At 42.5% G+C, this 16,386-nt stretch overlaps 1 protein-coding gene across 1 annotated transcript in view; it reads left to right on the top strand.

Annotated features, from left to right (window-relative positions):
- The window catches only part of lmbrd1 (LMBR1 domain containing 1), a 54,186-nt gene that overhangs the window by 26,174 nt on the left and 11,626 nt on the right, over nucleotides 1-16,386 (top strand). Inside the window, exons 8-14 of the mRNA XM_030378564.1 lie at nucleotides 4,755-4,880; nucleotides 5,725-5,877; nucleotides 8,203-8,267; nucleotides 8,435-8,537; nucleotides 13,464-13,568; nucleotides 14,285-14,434; nucleotides 14,611-14,683. Of these exons, the coding sequence (XP_030234424.1) occupies nucleotides 4,755-4,880; nucleotides 5,725-5,877; nucleotides 8,203-8,267; nucleotides 8,435-8,537; nucleotides 13,464-13,568; nucleotides 14,285-14,434; nucleotides 14,611-14,683 (775 nt within the window). The remainder of the gene's footprint in view (nucleotides 1-4,754; nucleotides 4,881-5,724; nucleotides 5,878-8,202; nucleotides 8,268-8,434; nucleotides 8,538-13,463; nucleotides 13,569-14,284; nucleotides 14,435-14,610; nucleotides 14,684-16,386) is intronic.

Raw genomic sequence — 16,386 nt, 5'->3', positions numbered from 1 at the left:
TGCACAACAAATGCTCAGATGTATATTTGGCAGTCACCCGTTTACATTATATCCATCTCAGTTTGTGTGAGCAGCTGCTCCGCAGCACTCAGAAGGCCTCCCCTCACCGATGAAATGCCCGTAATCTCCTACAGGGTTATGGTTAGGTGCCTTCATCGATTTTATTTCCCTCACCACTACGGGGCAGCGTGTACGTATGTACCACAGCAAGCCCGTAAATAAACGGACGGCGAAGCCAACAGAGTGTGCTGCTGTTCTAATGGCGTTCCACTCGACCTGCCCCGAGCTGTGGTTCTGAATGCTATAGTCTGGTACCCTTTTTAAATTCATTTGTTTGCTGATTGTTTCATGTCATTTAAAGAAAGTTTAAAGTTGATAGAAATACGGCTTGTATAATAATACCAATACCTGCAATAAAACCACTAATATAATTAATATCAATAATACTATGACTAATAAGAATACTATTATCAATAATAATGACACTAATTATAATTATATGATCAATAATTATTGTATTAATTATACTATTATCAATACTAATAATGAACTATTAGTATTCATATTATTGTTTTCGTTTTAAACCTAATATTCCATAGTGGTACTGTCTCATTTTTACCATTTAAAATTCTATCATCTTCACTCTGCAATTAAGTGTGGGAACAATGAATGCACTGCAATTACTGAACCTTTTAATGCCTTGCCCACTATAATGGGGCTCATCCTTAACTTTAGGGCAGGGGGGTACACCTCCAACCAACCTTGTTAAAAGCAATCGTTAGTCAAAGTAAATGCACAGCCACTAGCCACATTCTACGTTCCCGTTCCACGTCCCATTCTCTCCCCAATCAATACTTGGAAACAAACACATCTATTTCCCGTCCCAGCTGTTTAGAATCATTGCTTCAGAGTAGGAGTGAGGAGATTTAAAATTTGGCAAACTATAACAAACTAACATATAAGTGTATGAAATGATCAAATATCTAAGCATTCGAGGCACGTGGAACGGGCTTTGAGCAAAGGCCCAGTGTTGGTTGTCTAATTAGTGTTTTGGATTTTGCTGTTTCGAATGTTTGCTTCATTGGTGTGGTCAAGTAACCCATAGTTCACACTGTTTTCTTTAAAATATTTATATCTTCTTAGTAAAAAGTGTTGCTAAATACTTACTTTTCACCTTTAGTTCGCCTTTAGTATGTTGAATTTTCTATGAGCCGCAGGAGTGGTGAAACAGAGTTGTATATTTCAGAATACCACAAATAAGTTGCTCCGTAGTATAAGCCACATCTTATTTTGCATCTTTGCACTCAACCCAAATACTTACATGTACACCCAACGCTGGCGTAGCGAAGATTTCATAAATGGTTCAATGTTCCCTGGGGCTGCGGTCAACTGATGGTTGAGTAAGCGTCAGTGGCATACAGGCTTCAGTAAAATCAGAGTTTTTTTGCAGATTCAGAGAACAAGGCAATTTTTTTTCGCAAGCAATTAATTTATAGCCTTTCAATTCTCCTTCATGAACTGAGAGCTTGTTATGGAAAACACTCTTCCTTGTTTTTTAGTCTGTTTCTACTGTTTACTTCTTTACAAGTTTATTTTTTTACTTGCAAACCTCTTTTAAATAAGTGAGCATATCGTGATGGCATTAGGAACTTTATGTTTTATCACTTCAACACAAATCACTGAACTAGGCGCAGATTTTATTCTTTGAGGTTTGCAAACCGACCTACGCACCGCACCGGAAAATTATCCGCAGCGACATTTTGGGTTCTTAAAATCAGGATGCAAGCCGCTGCATTATTTCCCCAAAATATGGTAATCCGAACATATAATTGGGTTGGTAATTTGTTTTCTCTGTGTTTCTTTGTGTTCGGTTGTAGATTGGCAGAGTGACCAAGATAATCACATCCGTACAACAGTTCTACATGAACAATAGTTAACAATGATAAGCAAAAACAGATCGCAATTTGTTTGTGTAATTATTTATTGATGTGGCTCCGCCAACACAAATACTTCCACTACTGTGACTGGACCGTTGCCAAGCAACACATAAACATTATCTTGCACACAAGCTTTGTATTTGGTCAAGGTCTACATGTTACCGGGGGCAAGCTACTTTGGACCATGTACATCATGTTTCCATTTATTGCACAGCGTGTGAAATCATAGGCTGTCTACCATTGCTTTGGTGGCATGTGTATTTCTGATGAGTGAACAGTTTTTGATTTTTAATGTAGGCTAATTAACGGTTATTAGGAACACCTGTAAAGTAAAGGCGAGTGATGCATGAATAAAAGTCCCAGTTCTTTTATACTGTGTCAGCACTCATGGAATGCCCCCAGAACCCCCCCCCCAGACAATTTAACTGTCATCTGAAAATGGTGTTGCTATAACTATGGCAACCACTCCAGCCACTAGAGGTTGCTAATGAGTAAACTACCATAGTGCAGGTTTAAAACCACATTATGTGGGACAACGGCTAGGGGGCAGAGGAAAGCTACTACAACAATTACGTTTCTAGACCGGTACACACAAGTTTTAATAAAAAGAGAGGGAAAAATATTGTAGGTATTCATTATCAACTTTATTCACACCATATTTGTGTTAACTTCTTTCTGCTTATTATATTTGCTGTGTAATCTGAATACGAGAATTGTATATATATACTATATATATATTATTTATATTTTAACCCAATCAATGTTTGCATTGTCTGCATTAATATATTGAATCAAACCAATAAAATGCCCTTGCAAAGAATTTCCCTTAAAATATATATTACTACTTGTATACCTTCATGCTTAGCTCGGTGTATCTCTCATCTCATTACAAGCACACCAAAAAGCATGCATAACACACTTCACAGATATCACCGAATTAAACGCTTTGAAAACACATCTTTTGTGCGGCGTCTATATGAAGCATGTCGAGGGGCCCAATCTCAATTTGCAATTACCTGCTTAGCCATTCCTCAGTGACACAACACCATTTAAAATTAATCCATCCAGCCCCCTTCTGCCACCCTCACCCCCATCCAGCTGTACAGCCTCCTCTCTTTAATTAGTATTCAATGGGTTTTCATCACACGCCTAATAAGTAGTTATTATGTCTGGGCGACGTGCATCGGGTCTGGCCCGGTATAGCATGCGACACCTGTTCCAGGATTGCGTTTTCTCTCACGCATGGAAGAAGAGAAGGAAGTGCTTCTCTTGGGGGATCTGGGACAGGTTTTCCTTTTATGAGTGCGTTTGATATTCGGGACATGCCTCGGCCTTAAGAGCTCCATGATTCATTGCAGGAGTCGACATTGCCTGTAGCAGAGATCCACAGCAGCGACTAATAATAGTCTAGCCTGACTTAGTATCCCGCGTGGCTCGCCTAATGCAACACCTCACATCAGAAACGAGTCAAAGTTGGTTTAGGGGATAAAACACGGCACTCAATCCTTCCTCCCGAGTCTTTTAAAAGACAAATATGAACCGCGTCCCCCAACCGGTGTTATTGTTTAATTGCCTGAAAGGACCCTTTTGTGTTTTTATGAATCGTAACAGGGGCTCTGTTCCAACAAGCGAAAGGCAAGTATGCACCCAGAAAGTGCAGGACACCAGCCGGCCTATGACGTTTATTTTCATCCTGTATTGATTTATCTCTTTCCCGGTATCGGTGATGTCCCTCCTTTTTAATTAAAGTTCAAACAGCCAATACTGAGCCAGACAGCCGACTCTAACCCTCTGTGCCTTTTAGTCATATTTATGTCCTCGTCTCTCTCGCAGTCTGTCGCTTTCTCTCTGATCTGTCCCTTTCTGTCTCTATCACTCTTTCTATCTATCCATCTATCGATCGGTCTGCATCTTTTGACCTATATATCTATATCTATAAATCAACCTATATCTCTCGACCTATCTAATCATCTATTGATCGATCTGTCTATCTTTGGATCTATATCTCCCTATCGATATCCCTCAAGCTGTCTCTATTGATGATCTGGATTGTTCTATCCACCTATCTCTATGCTTATCGATCGATCCATCTCCCTATCTCCCTATCTATATCTCACAATAATTCTCTAAATCTGACGATCCATCCATCTATCTACCTCTATCCATCTCTATCTTGATCTATGTATGTTAATCTATCCGTCTTGAGCTTTCTCTCTGTCTCTCTGCCTTTCTCCTTCTTTCTCTATTTCTCAATGTCTCTTATCCATTGATCTGCTCTAAATGGTAGTGCTGATGGCTCCTGATGACTGCTCTTTATTAATGTTCCTTTACATAGCAACCACTTCACACCTTATCCGTCCCTTCCATTACGTATTCATACATTTATGTTTTTCACAGCGTAGGGGGTATTACTGTCACACGGGGGCACTGTTAAGCTGTGAATTAACAGCAGGGTCATAGTGGCTAATGTCATCACCAAACGCTTGCTACGCATTTAACAATAAATTATATTAGATTTGCAAATTCATGTAAAAAAATAAATATATATTTTTTCTACAGACCAATGACTTTTAAATATGGCCTGCTCGGTGAGGGCTCGTTAGGAGTCTGTGTGTAGACGTTTCCCTTCATTAAACCGTTGCTCTGCGTTACGCCTTACGTGCAGTGGGCCTGTCATCAAGCAGGGCCGACTCCGCGGGGGTGGATGCACGTGTAATCAAACGTATGTTTCATCTCAACACAGAGACATAACATGGGGACTTAATAGAGGTCTCTCTCTCTCTCTCTCTCTCTCTCTCTCTCTCTCTCTCTCTGTAGGCCTACGGTATGTCGGTGCTGCCTCTGAATCTGATCAAGGGAACCAGGAGTGTGGCCTACGAACTCCTCGAGAACACAGACGAGATCGAAGACGTCGAGCAGCAGATTGAGAAACTCAAAGCCAAGGTTTGTTGTTTTTTTACTGAAAATCCTATAAAGCACATCACAAGAGTTAACATGTGCCCCCTATGAGTATATTATAACCGGGTTGCATCGACCATGGCCACAAAAAGACAGGAACAGCCACCTACACTCATTCAGCTCAGCGCATCTCCTTTATGATCGTCTTACAGCATATGGATCCATGGCTCCACTTAGCCATCAAGAACGAGAGCAAAAACATGAATAAATGGGGTATAATTATAGTAATCCATTAGTTGCCAGTGGCAACTTCTCAAGCGCTAGTGCTGTGAAATCTCACCTAGTCCCTAAATCAGCAAATGGACGAGGTGAAACCAGGTAACGCAAGACTTTGTGTCTCTCTTTCCTAACAAAGAGGGAAATTGTAGGTTGGTTTCATCACTACACACCGACATAGTCCAGTGTACACAAATTAGACAATTCCTTAGGCATTGAAGCTGCTACACCATATGATCCTTTACTAAGTGATGATAAGTGATGCTAGTGCCTGTTACGAAAGAACCATCATTTAAATATCTGTGTATGTATTGTATTCATTGGATACATAATAACCTACAAAGGACAAATGTGACGTGAAGATTGTGAACAGCAGCCTTCTGTAGCATTCACTCGAGTTGTTCTACATTGTAAAGAACTGCGTACGTGATATCAGCAACAACAACCGCCACACACAATTTGTCTTTGAAACATCCTACTCGTACTTTCTACACGTCCACCCTTGAAAAGGTGAAAAGCACCCCTCATTGTGGTGCCGCCTCGCGGAACATCCTATCCACAATGATCTATTAAAACCCCTTTCTAACCATGATATGTTTTCACCCGTGGCCAGTGTAAGGACGGACGGCCCCTCTCGTCCAGGGACAGACGGAGCCTGCAGACACTCGAGGGCAAACTGCAGGTTCTCCAGAGGCGGGGCCGCCATCTGGAGATAGCCGAGAGAAACTGCTGTACCAAAGTGGGGAGTGCGCTCAGACCTTTTAAGGTGAGCATGGATTAAGGAATAAGTACCTCCGCCACACGCCTCTATACTTAGACCTGGTTCTCTGTTCCTTGGCCTTTTCTTCTCACATCAGCCGTTTCTGGTCCACAGCGGGGGGCAGTGGTTAAGTATCCCGCTGGTGTTTTTGGAACAGCTTGATACCTTTTGCAGAACGTTTTGAATGTACATGTTAATAATTGAGCTTTTTTTTTTTTACGTGATTTGGGCATTATGGATTCACCTTGTTCCACAATCTGCACTTCTAATATGCTAAAATAGTAGGTGATGGACCGCAGAAGTGGTTAAAGGACTGAGTGGTTTAGAAAGCTTTATAGTGGATGCATATTCACCTTTTACTTGTTTTAAACCTACTTTTAACTGATCGCATTTATTTTTTAACTTAATTTTATCAATTTTTTTAAGACAGATCATATATAAGTGATGCAGTATTTTACCTGATTTTCTTTAACAAACCCAACGCCATCCCATTTCAGATCTTAACCCCCCCCCCTCCGCGACCCTGGAAGACCAAATATACATGCCCCACACGCAATGTAAATGGCTCAAGGAGAAACCAAACAAAATAATAAAAACTATATGTGTAAGAAATTTAAAATATATATCATTGAAATAAAATACTGTTAATAATTCCAATGCCAGCATAAAATAGAAACGTTGACGGCCTTCAAAATTTGGGTTAGATATTATTCAATATTATATACTTTATGTGTTCAGGTGCATGGGCTTTCAAACTGGGCGTGATCTTTCTCGCAGGCAGCTGCCCATTTGTCAAATAGGGGTTGCCATGTTTTCAGGAAGATGATTCCTCTGTGGTAGACTTATAGCAAAGTCTTTCCATGTGGAGCAACTTCCCCAGGCTCTAAGCCACTGCTGGAATCGTGGGCGCCGACTTCCACAGTTGTAAGAAGAGGCGTCTGGCCAACAGTGTACGGGGGGAGGGAGATGGCTTGCCCTTCATATTTATTAAGGGAAGGATTAACCACCACTGATCCAAAAATACCAAGTAATGGGCCTGGATCAATCGTTTTATTCAACGCCTTTTGATATGTCAACATATGAGTGCAAGAAGAATTTAGCTTCGGGCAAGACCCGACTGGGTGGGTGAGAGTTCCATACTCTTGTTTATACTTGTCACACATGGGGGAGACATGGCTTGAAGCCTGGACTTTGAATAATGGAGGCTGTGAACTACCTTGAATTGTACCAAGCAGTGTCTGGCATTTCTAGAGCGATGGTGTGTTCTATCAAGAATTGCCTCCCAGGCATCTTCAGAGATTTCTGTGTTGAGTTCCTGTTCCCCGTCAGTTTTGTTGAACGTCCGAGATTACTGCGCTGGTCTGTAGAGTATCATGCAGAAACGAGACGGATCCCTTTATGCCAGGTGCATGACGAAGGATGCCGTCTAGTGTGGGGCTTATGTTCGACACGTGGAATATGAATCGCTTCCTAACTGAAAGTACCTATAGAAATGTGCTGTGGGTAGATCAAAGGTCAGTTTCCGTTGTTGGAAAGAAGCATGGAAGCGGTTGTGAAGAGTGAGAAGTGAAGAGTACTTGGTGGTTTATATGGGTTAGAATCTTTGTATTGACTGGGTTATAAAGTAGTGCAGTAAGTAACTGATGGCTTTTAACTAACTATCTGGTATAACAGAGATAGACAGTTGCAACAGTGGGGTAGGCTGTTAGACTGATCTTTTATGCACACATCTACATGGACATTACCATTTGTGATGTCACTAAGTCATAGGGAAAGGGAGATTTCGAAACTGCTTTCAATGGCTATTCCCACTCCAAATGGTGGTAAAGTTGGTGCCCTTTAATGCTGTTTTAAATTCATCTAAACTATTTAAACTCCGGTACTTGTTCTTTGACCAAACTTGCCAGAGCATCCCTGAAACTAAAAGTGTGCCCACTGCAGACGCACAGGGGATTCTAATAGGAACCTGAATTCTGAAAAAGTAAGGAACAACGCAGTGAAAGGACGACAGGTTTTGAAGGCCATTTGAATGAGAGCAGATGTAAAGGCATGCTTGCCTTCCTCCCTGTCACCTAATTTGCTCTGTCTGAACTGTGCCTTTGCTTCCTACTGTCACCCTGAGCAGTGGCGCCAGACTGCACTGTGCCAAGCCAAATGGTCTCGCCTTAACAACATGTCCCAAATATGAGTTATGCAGGTCCACTTTAGAAGCCTGCTGTCCTATTATGGAGTGAACTCAGAGAGCAAGGAATTGTCCCTTCTATTTATTGATATTCCTCATTTCACCCAGTGTTTCTTTGTGCTTATTTTCTCCTCGTTCTCCTGCTGCAGATAATGTTGGGTGTTTTCTTCATCATCGTCGCTCTGGTGTTCATCGTCTCGTTGTTTATTTCCAAGTAAGTGGAGCACGGTACAAGTTACAGTACGCTGGTTGAATCCAAAACGAGTCAAATCTAATTCATCTCAACATGCAGTGTCTTCTCATTGAAACTGAAATTCTTTCTCTCTGTGTGTGTGTGTGTGTGTGTGCGTGTGCGTGCGTGTGTCCGTGCGCGTGTGTCAGTTTGGACAAAGCGCTGCACTCCGCTGGCATCAGCTCTGGATTCATCATCTTTGGCACCAATCTCACCAATCCCCTGAATGAGCTGCTTCTGGTTCTCCAGCCCGTGAGTAAACATCCTCCGCTCTGACCTTCAGGACCCAGTGACATCCACCTGCCTCCCGCCTGTCATACCTCCGCCATCTGCAATCCAAACAAACAGGATATTAAGGCGTGATCACCCGATCGGGCAGGGAAGAAGTTTGTTGAATTTTATTTGCCATAGCAACGCGGCACTTTGATGCCCCAAGGCCGGCATTGGTATTATGTGTGGCTCGAATGATACGCACGCCCACACAGACCTTTATGTCACCGTCACAAAACCCTGTCAGTTTCTTTTGTTGACGCAGTGAGCTGTCAACGTACAACGCAATTCCCTTTCATGCTATCTTGGAATTTTACCTTGGTAGGCCAGCACTGCGCTCACGTTGCACATCTATGTATCACATTTTCGAAAAAATAAATGCTTTGGATTTTATGTTGACAAATGACACATTCTATTTTAATATATGGTCGCTTTTTTGTTACCAAATCCAAGTGGATGGGCCTTACATTCCCACCAAACCTAACACTTGTTGTGACTTCCACATTGGCATATGAATCCTGACCTTTCACTAATTAAATGCCAAATGATACAATGGAATACTTAAGTCTTTAAGTACATCGTGACCTCTGTGTGCTGTCGTTTTAGCTCTATTCTTATTTATACAACAAACGGTGGGCAGCCGAAACCCGATGAATAAGCGTCATCCTTTTAATTGACTTGTCAGAGTAGTTAAAGTTGTAGGTATGACTTAATCATGACGGTGAGCCATCTGTTATTCAGCTGTCAGAAGTGCATATTTTAACCTTGCAGTATACTACTGGGGTAACAATGTTTAATACCCACTTCAAATCAACACCGAAATGGCGTTCTAATGTTTAAAATAACGGGTGAATTCCCGACACTATAGGGTACCATAAATCATTGATGTGCAGTGTAGGGGACGGATATAATCATCTTCATCCTATAATGCATATATTTATTTGCATCATCAACATCATGAATATGGTACTTGCACTCGTCTACATACTGCTATTAATCCGAAGAAGCACTTAGTTTCCACGTTTAGAACTGCAGCATTCGCCACTACTACAATTACCAATAAAAAGTAAAACAGTGACTGTTATCGATCGATTTAACGCCAGTGCTTTTAAGTCGCCCTGCAGTCGTGGTCTAGGTCACAGTCGCATGTCTAGGAGCTGAACATAACAACTACTGTTGAAGCCTTCATTCCACACAAGCATACAGACAGTGGAATGACAGACAGAATGAACAATTTGGGCACTCTTCAGGCTGGATAGTGGAATTGATTACATGTCTGAGGCCAATATTTAGAAATATGAACCTCAGCCATTAGTGTGCTCATCGACGATATATTCTCATTGTAGATATAGATTTATTTAACGGTGCGATGTGTGTAGTATAGTTTCATCCAGAGGCACTGACCTGGTAGAAATAAATTATAATATGCCTAAGTATATTTAAATTTTTGTGTAATCCCATCACAATATAAATTGCTATGATTTTGTTGCCTTAAAATAGGATTTTTTTGTCCCGAATATAGCCCGGAATGAAAAGGACGCGTTTATATAGAATTTTTTTTACTTGTAGGCCATGACCCATAGGGCCCTATTTTAACGGTCTGAAACGCAAGTGGGAAAGCGCAAAGCGCAAGTAGCTTTGTGGGCGGTTCTACGGCGCTATCGCTATTTTACAGGCGGATAAATGACGCTTGCGCCGCGGCGCAAGTGTCAAAAGGGTTGGTCTGAAGCAGCCTAATTACCCGTAGGTGTGGTTTGGGCGTAACGTGCAACAAACCAATGAGAGTGCCAGCTCCCATCCCCTTTAAGAGCCATGAGCGCATTTGAATCGGACGAGTTGATATTTTGACAGCGCGTCTGCAGTCTCCGAGAATTTCAAACTGCAAATGGCTTAGTTTATTGCCAAATAATATGGCCTAATTCACACATGGAATATACTGAGTCCTCAAATAAATTTCGGCAAAGAAAACGTATGATAGGCTATAACATATGATATGCGGTAACTGTGGTTCTATTTAATGATATACGCAATACATTATAAACATTGTTTCTTATCAGTATTGTATGCTATCCTAATATGCATGTGTCCCCGCGGTAATAGACATTGCCATTGATTGTATTATGCGTTACGTGTTTAGTTTGCCCAAGTGAAGGAGTTCAAGTACCTCGGGGTCTTGTTCGCGAGTGAGGGTACTATGGAGCGTGAGATTGGCCGGAGAATCGGAGCAGCGGGGGCGGTATTGCGTTCGCTTTACCGCACCGTTTTTACGAAAAGAGAGCTGAGCCGCAAGGCAAAGCTCTCGATCTACCGGTCGATCTTCGTTCCTATCCTCACCTATGGTCATGAGGGTTGGGTGATGACCGATAGGACGAGATCGCGGGTACAAGCGGCCGAGATGAGTTTTCTCAGAAGGGTGGCTGGCGTCTCCCTTAGGGATAGGGTGAGAAGCTCAGCCATCCGTGAGGAACTCGGATTAGAGCCGCTGCTCCTTTACTTAGAAAGGAGTCAGCTGAGGTGGTTCGGGCATCTGGTAAGGATAACAAATACGATGCAAATTAAATTTAAATGAAGTGAAATTTCGAGGTTGGAAACTGGGCGCCTTACAGAGATCACACGCGCGCCCGCATTCATTCATTTATTCTTTTTATTCTTTTCTCACTCGCGGTAAAACAATGTTTTCACGATCAAATAGGCCTACTCATCAATCCTAAAAGTTATGGGCATGTAGGCCTAAACGATGTCTGTGTCAAGAAAATATGTGTTTGCTGTACGGTGTTTGCAGATGCATTGATTTAAAAGTAGCCTACAACTTATTACCGCTGCATCAGCTGTTCTTTCCCAAATAATTTACCAAGAATGTGCGGCTAGGTAGATGAGAGAAGCAAAGTGTATGCGCGAGGTGCACAAGCAATCCGTATGCATCGCATGCGCATGTATGCATGCGCCCTTAAAATACCGTCTGAACAACGCGCCACTGACTTTAAACCAGGTATTTCCTGGTCAGTAGCGCAATGGTTTTCAGAAACGTCAAAATACCGTTTGCGCCAGAACACGCCTCCTCCTTCCGCCGAACCGCCCCTTGGGGCGCAAGATCATTCCCTAATTTACCGGCGAGTGGCGCAGGTGGCAAAAGAGCGCTCTGCGCCAGTTGTAAACTAGCAACGACACATGCGCCAGTGACTAAGTCACTTGCGCCGGATGCAAGATAGGGCCCATAGTGTTACAGACTAAATAACAAAATACTAGTTATAAATATTTTAAGGAACCTCAACGCATGATTACTTGATGCTGTCGTAGACAATGACATTTACAATTTAAGGGATTTTGTTGACGCTTTTATCCAAAGCGACTTACAACCATTCATTCACTCACACATTCACACACCCAGAGCAGAGTAAACCATGCTGGGCGACAGCCAGCTTGTCGACAGCAGTCAGGGTGAGGGGTCTTGCTCAGACATACCTCGACACAACTTGAAGCCTTGCAGCTGTATCTCAGGAGGTAGTCAACTGAGATACAGCTTCTCTACTTCTTGAATAACATAATTTAAGAAGTACCTACTGGCACCTTACAGGCCAGTACAGGACACCGTAGCTTCTGCTAAGTCATTGGAAGGGGAGAGGTGATTGGTTGTTTTCAGTTGGTTGTGATCTGTAACTACACCACTAGATGGCGCTTATCCTACATACTGTAGCTTTAACAGGCTTACTTTGTTTAAAAAAGAAATGCATTCAGTATATTATGGAGTTTAGTTTAGTTTAGTTTATTTAGATCCCCATTAGCTTTTGCCACGCAGCAGCTATTCTTCCTGGGGTCATTTCATCATAATAAATGACAAATACAAACCATTAACACACCACACATTAATACATAAAACAGAAAATACATACAGAAAACACATACTCAATGCAACAACATCCAAGACAAACACTTAACATATGTTACCCGCTCCTACATTGAATCACTACACAACAAGGATACCAGGACCCAATTTACAAATAGGCTACTAATGGTCAAAATTGCGATCAAAATAATAATCTCTTAATTTCATTTTAAAACTAACCATGTTTCTTTGTTGTATGACATAATTGGGAAGGGCATTCCACTCCTTCATAGCTCGATATAACACTGTACCTTGAGAGAGTGCCCTGGGTATGCCCTGGCCCATGTCGAGTTGAATAATTATGTATGTTTGAACTAAAAGACAATTTTCTATACAAAATGTATGGCATTTTAGTTATTATATTTTTAAGAAAAACCATTAACAGGTATGACAATCTGTGCTTAACATCCAGCCAGAGTTGTAGGCCTAATATACTGAGGTATCAGATGGTTTGGATCAAGGGGCCTAATCCCCTTGTATCTACCTTCTGCTAGTAAACAACTTAATTATTTAAGTGATATCTAACTAGCAACTACGATTAGCAACCATCGTACTTTTTAGAGCTAGGTTGACAGGGTCGATAGTCCTCTGTGGCCTATCCATCTAGTTCGTCAATTATAAATCAAGGCATTTGATGGGCTATCTCTGGACATTTGTTTGTAAGACTCCCAACACCAAGAAGATGCTGACTTGTATGTAGCCTCGGACCGCAACACTGATCTCCTCTCTGGACTAATTGACCTGGACAGATTTTGCGCTGTGGTCTTAATAATTGTTCATTCTCTCACACACACACACACACACACACACACACACACACACACACACACACACACACACACACACACACAGACACACACACACACAGACACACACACACCAGAAAGAGGTGTAGAAAGTCGGCGGGTTCGCCGTTATCTTCATGGGTTCGTCTGCCCCCCAGGATGTAATTATAACCTTGTATCTGATGACTAAGCCTCGGAGAGAGTCGGAGCTCAACCTTCTCCTTTGCCCCCCCCCCTCAGGTTTTCCCTCTGGACTACATCCTGATCACCGTCATCACTGTCTACTTTGTGCTCACCTCGATGGCGGGCATCCGCAATATGGGCATCTGGTTCTTCTGGATACGGGTATGAAGTGACGGCACACACCAGCACATAGCTATTAGGATTGTTTTTTTTTGTATTATAATTTTGTGAAGGCTCGTTGGCCGGCCAGGGTGTTTGACTTTCATCGAAAAGGGACTGGGTTCGATCTCCAATGTTTGCAACCTACATAGCAGTCTACCTACCTACCCGCCTACCTAACCTCTACCTGCTACTTAATGACATTTTTCCGAAGTCAGTCTGGATACTAGAAGTTGAAAGTAAATATAGTCAATGAGCACAATTAATCAATTATTACATAGTCATAAAGGCAATTTTTAGCTTTCTATGAGTCGCCTTTCAGTTTAGTTTTTCTTTCCATTATTTCATCTACCTCTTTTTCTTCTTTACTACTTTGTCGTCGTCGTCGTCTTCTTCTTCTTCATATGCGTCTTCTTCTGATTCTTCTTCTTCTACTTCTTCTTCTTCTTCTCCTCCTCTATCTTCCTCTTCTTCCTCCTCTATCTTCTCTCTCTTTTTCTTCTTCTTCTTCTTCTCCATCTTCCCTCTTCTCTTCTTCTTTTACTTCTCCTTCTTCCCTCTCTTTTTTCTTACTACTTCTTCTTCTTCTTCTTCTTCTTCTTCTTCTTCTTCTTCTTCTTCTTCTTCTTCTTCTTCTTCTTCTTCTTCTTCTTCTTCTTCTTCTTCTTCTTCTCCATCTTCTCCATCTTCCCTCTCTTTTTCTTCTCCTCCTTCTCCAGCTGTACAAGATCCGGCCCAAGAAGACGCGTCCCCAGGCGCTGCTCTTCCTGTGCATGATCCTGCTGCTGATCGTCCTCCACACCAGCTACGTGATCTACAGCCTGGCGCCGCAGTACGTCATGTACGGCAGTCAGAAGTACCTGGCCGAGGTACGACCACCACTGGAACCGCCCTGATTAATGCTCTGTTTACATTCACCCTGAGGGGAAGTGTCTGGAAGACTCACTTTCTCTGGTTTGCTGAATCACTCAATTGGTGGTCAATCGAATGTGTTAAGAGCGGTGTTGCATCAAAAGCGTGCGTGTCTGCGGTGTGTTTGGAACAGAGCCATACGCCCCAACAAGGAGAGACCACGGGGAACTTTACCACCAGGGTCTGTGATGCTGACGCCCCCCAAGGTAAGGTTGTCTCCTCCCAAGTAAGACATGCTTGCACACGTTATCGCCGAGAATCCCCCCCAAAACCAGAGAAATTATTAAAGGGTGAAAATGGTGGGCTCGTCCCGTTCGTGTCCGTGGAAGAACTCACACTGTGAGTTTGTTTCAGTAATTTATATGATCATTTAATATTTAACAGTTGAATTAATACCAAGGGTAAATATTTACTAATGCATTCGGCCGCCTCTTGCTACCCCATCGGCAACAAACATTATGCTTAATATACCATGAAGACACAAATGTCCATGCATCGCGCCTATTCCATTCATCAGAAAGTAAATGACGCAAGTCCTGCAAAGGCTTATCTTGGAAATTACTTATTAGTTAGAAATGCTTACGCAATCGCATCATTTGTGTGCGTCATTCCCTGGCATAAAGTTGACGTGTTATATCTATCACATATCTAACCCTGTCTCTGTCATGTGGTTATGTTCAGAGATGAGTGAGCCACATAACAAACTGGCTTTTGAAATATATAAAAGAATAGAAAGACTTGAATCGGCATCAAAAGCTGGCGTTTCTTTCTAAACAAATTCCCAGCCTTGCTCCTGCATCGACTTCTTTTACTATTTGTTCCTTTGGCAGACACTTTTATCTGACGCAACTGGAGGGGTTAGGGCATTGTGCTCAAGGAGGCGCGTAGGTATTCTGTGGGCCATGGGCATCAAACCCGGAGCCCTTCAGCAGGGAATGGAGCACCCTCACCTCGACACTATTCGCCCTTAAGGTGGCTGCTTTGCAGAATTTGCGCCTTTTGTGATAACGACAGTTATTTGCTTCTATAGCTGGGACTCTGAGCGGAGCCTTGCGGTATGGAGCGCATTTTGTGTCACCAAACAGGGGAGAGAGATCATACAGTCAGTGGGGAGGATCACATTAGATCAGGCCGCTCGCTGGTGGCTCAGTGCCGCGTGAGGATAGGACGCCATGGCATACTGAGCCTTTCTGAAAGCAAAAGGCTCTGTAAAGGTGGGACATTGTTGATTAGCGCAGTCTTTACCAGTCTCTCTTTTTCTGATTCCCTCTCTCTCTCTGTCTCCGTCTTTCTCCCTCTGATTCTCTCTCCCTCTTTGTCCCTGTCTCTCTCTGTCTCTCTCTCTCTCTCTCTGTCTGTCTCTCTCTGTCTCAGTCTTTCTGTCTTTGTCTCGCTCTCTCTCTCTCTCTCTCTCTCTCTCTCTCTCTCTCTCTCTCTCTCTCTCTCTCTCTCTCTCTCTCTCTCTCTCTCTCTCTCTCTCTCTCTTCTGTCCTTCTCTCTGTCTCTCTGTCTCTCTCTCTCTCTCTCTGTCCATCTCTGTGTCTCTCTCCCTATCAATCTGCCTCTATCCCTTCCTCTCTCTCTCGATCTCTACCCCTCCCTCTCCCCTTTCACTCTATCAATTTTGGTGTCAATATAAAAATAAATAATATCGTCTTCATAATAATCTTCTTTTTTTTTTCATGGACATTCTTGCCAGCTGTCTAATTATTAAATAATTAGGCAATTCATCGATCATTAGGGAACAAGGCGGCCCGATTCTTTACGAAAGGTAGTCTGAATCCGGCTATTTTAACACAGTTCTGAAGACGGTTATTATACAGAAGCTATTAGACACTTGTTGCCGGATCACAAAGGCTCATGGAACTGGGTCATTGAGGATGATAATTGCAGACGGTATTTAAACGAA

The sequence above is a fragment of the Gadus morhua genome, chromosome 15 (assembly GCF_902167405.1).
Source record: "Gadus morhua chromosome 15, gadMor3.0, whole genome shotgun sequence".
Classification (NCBI taxonomy): Eukaryota; Metazoa; Chordata; class Actinopteri; order Gadiformes; family Gadidae; genus Gadus; species Gadus morhua.
Note: the sequence above shows the minus strand (reverse complement) of the source record. Positions and strands in the feature narration are given on the sequence as shown.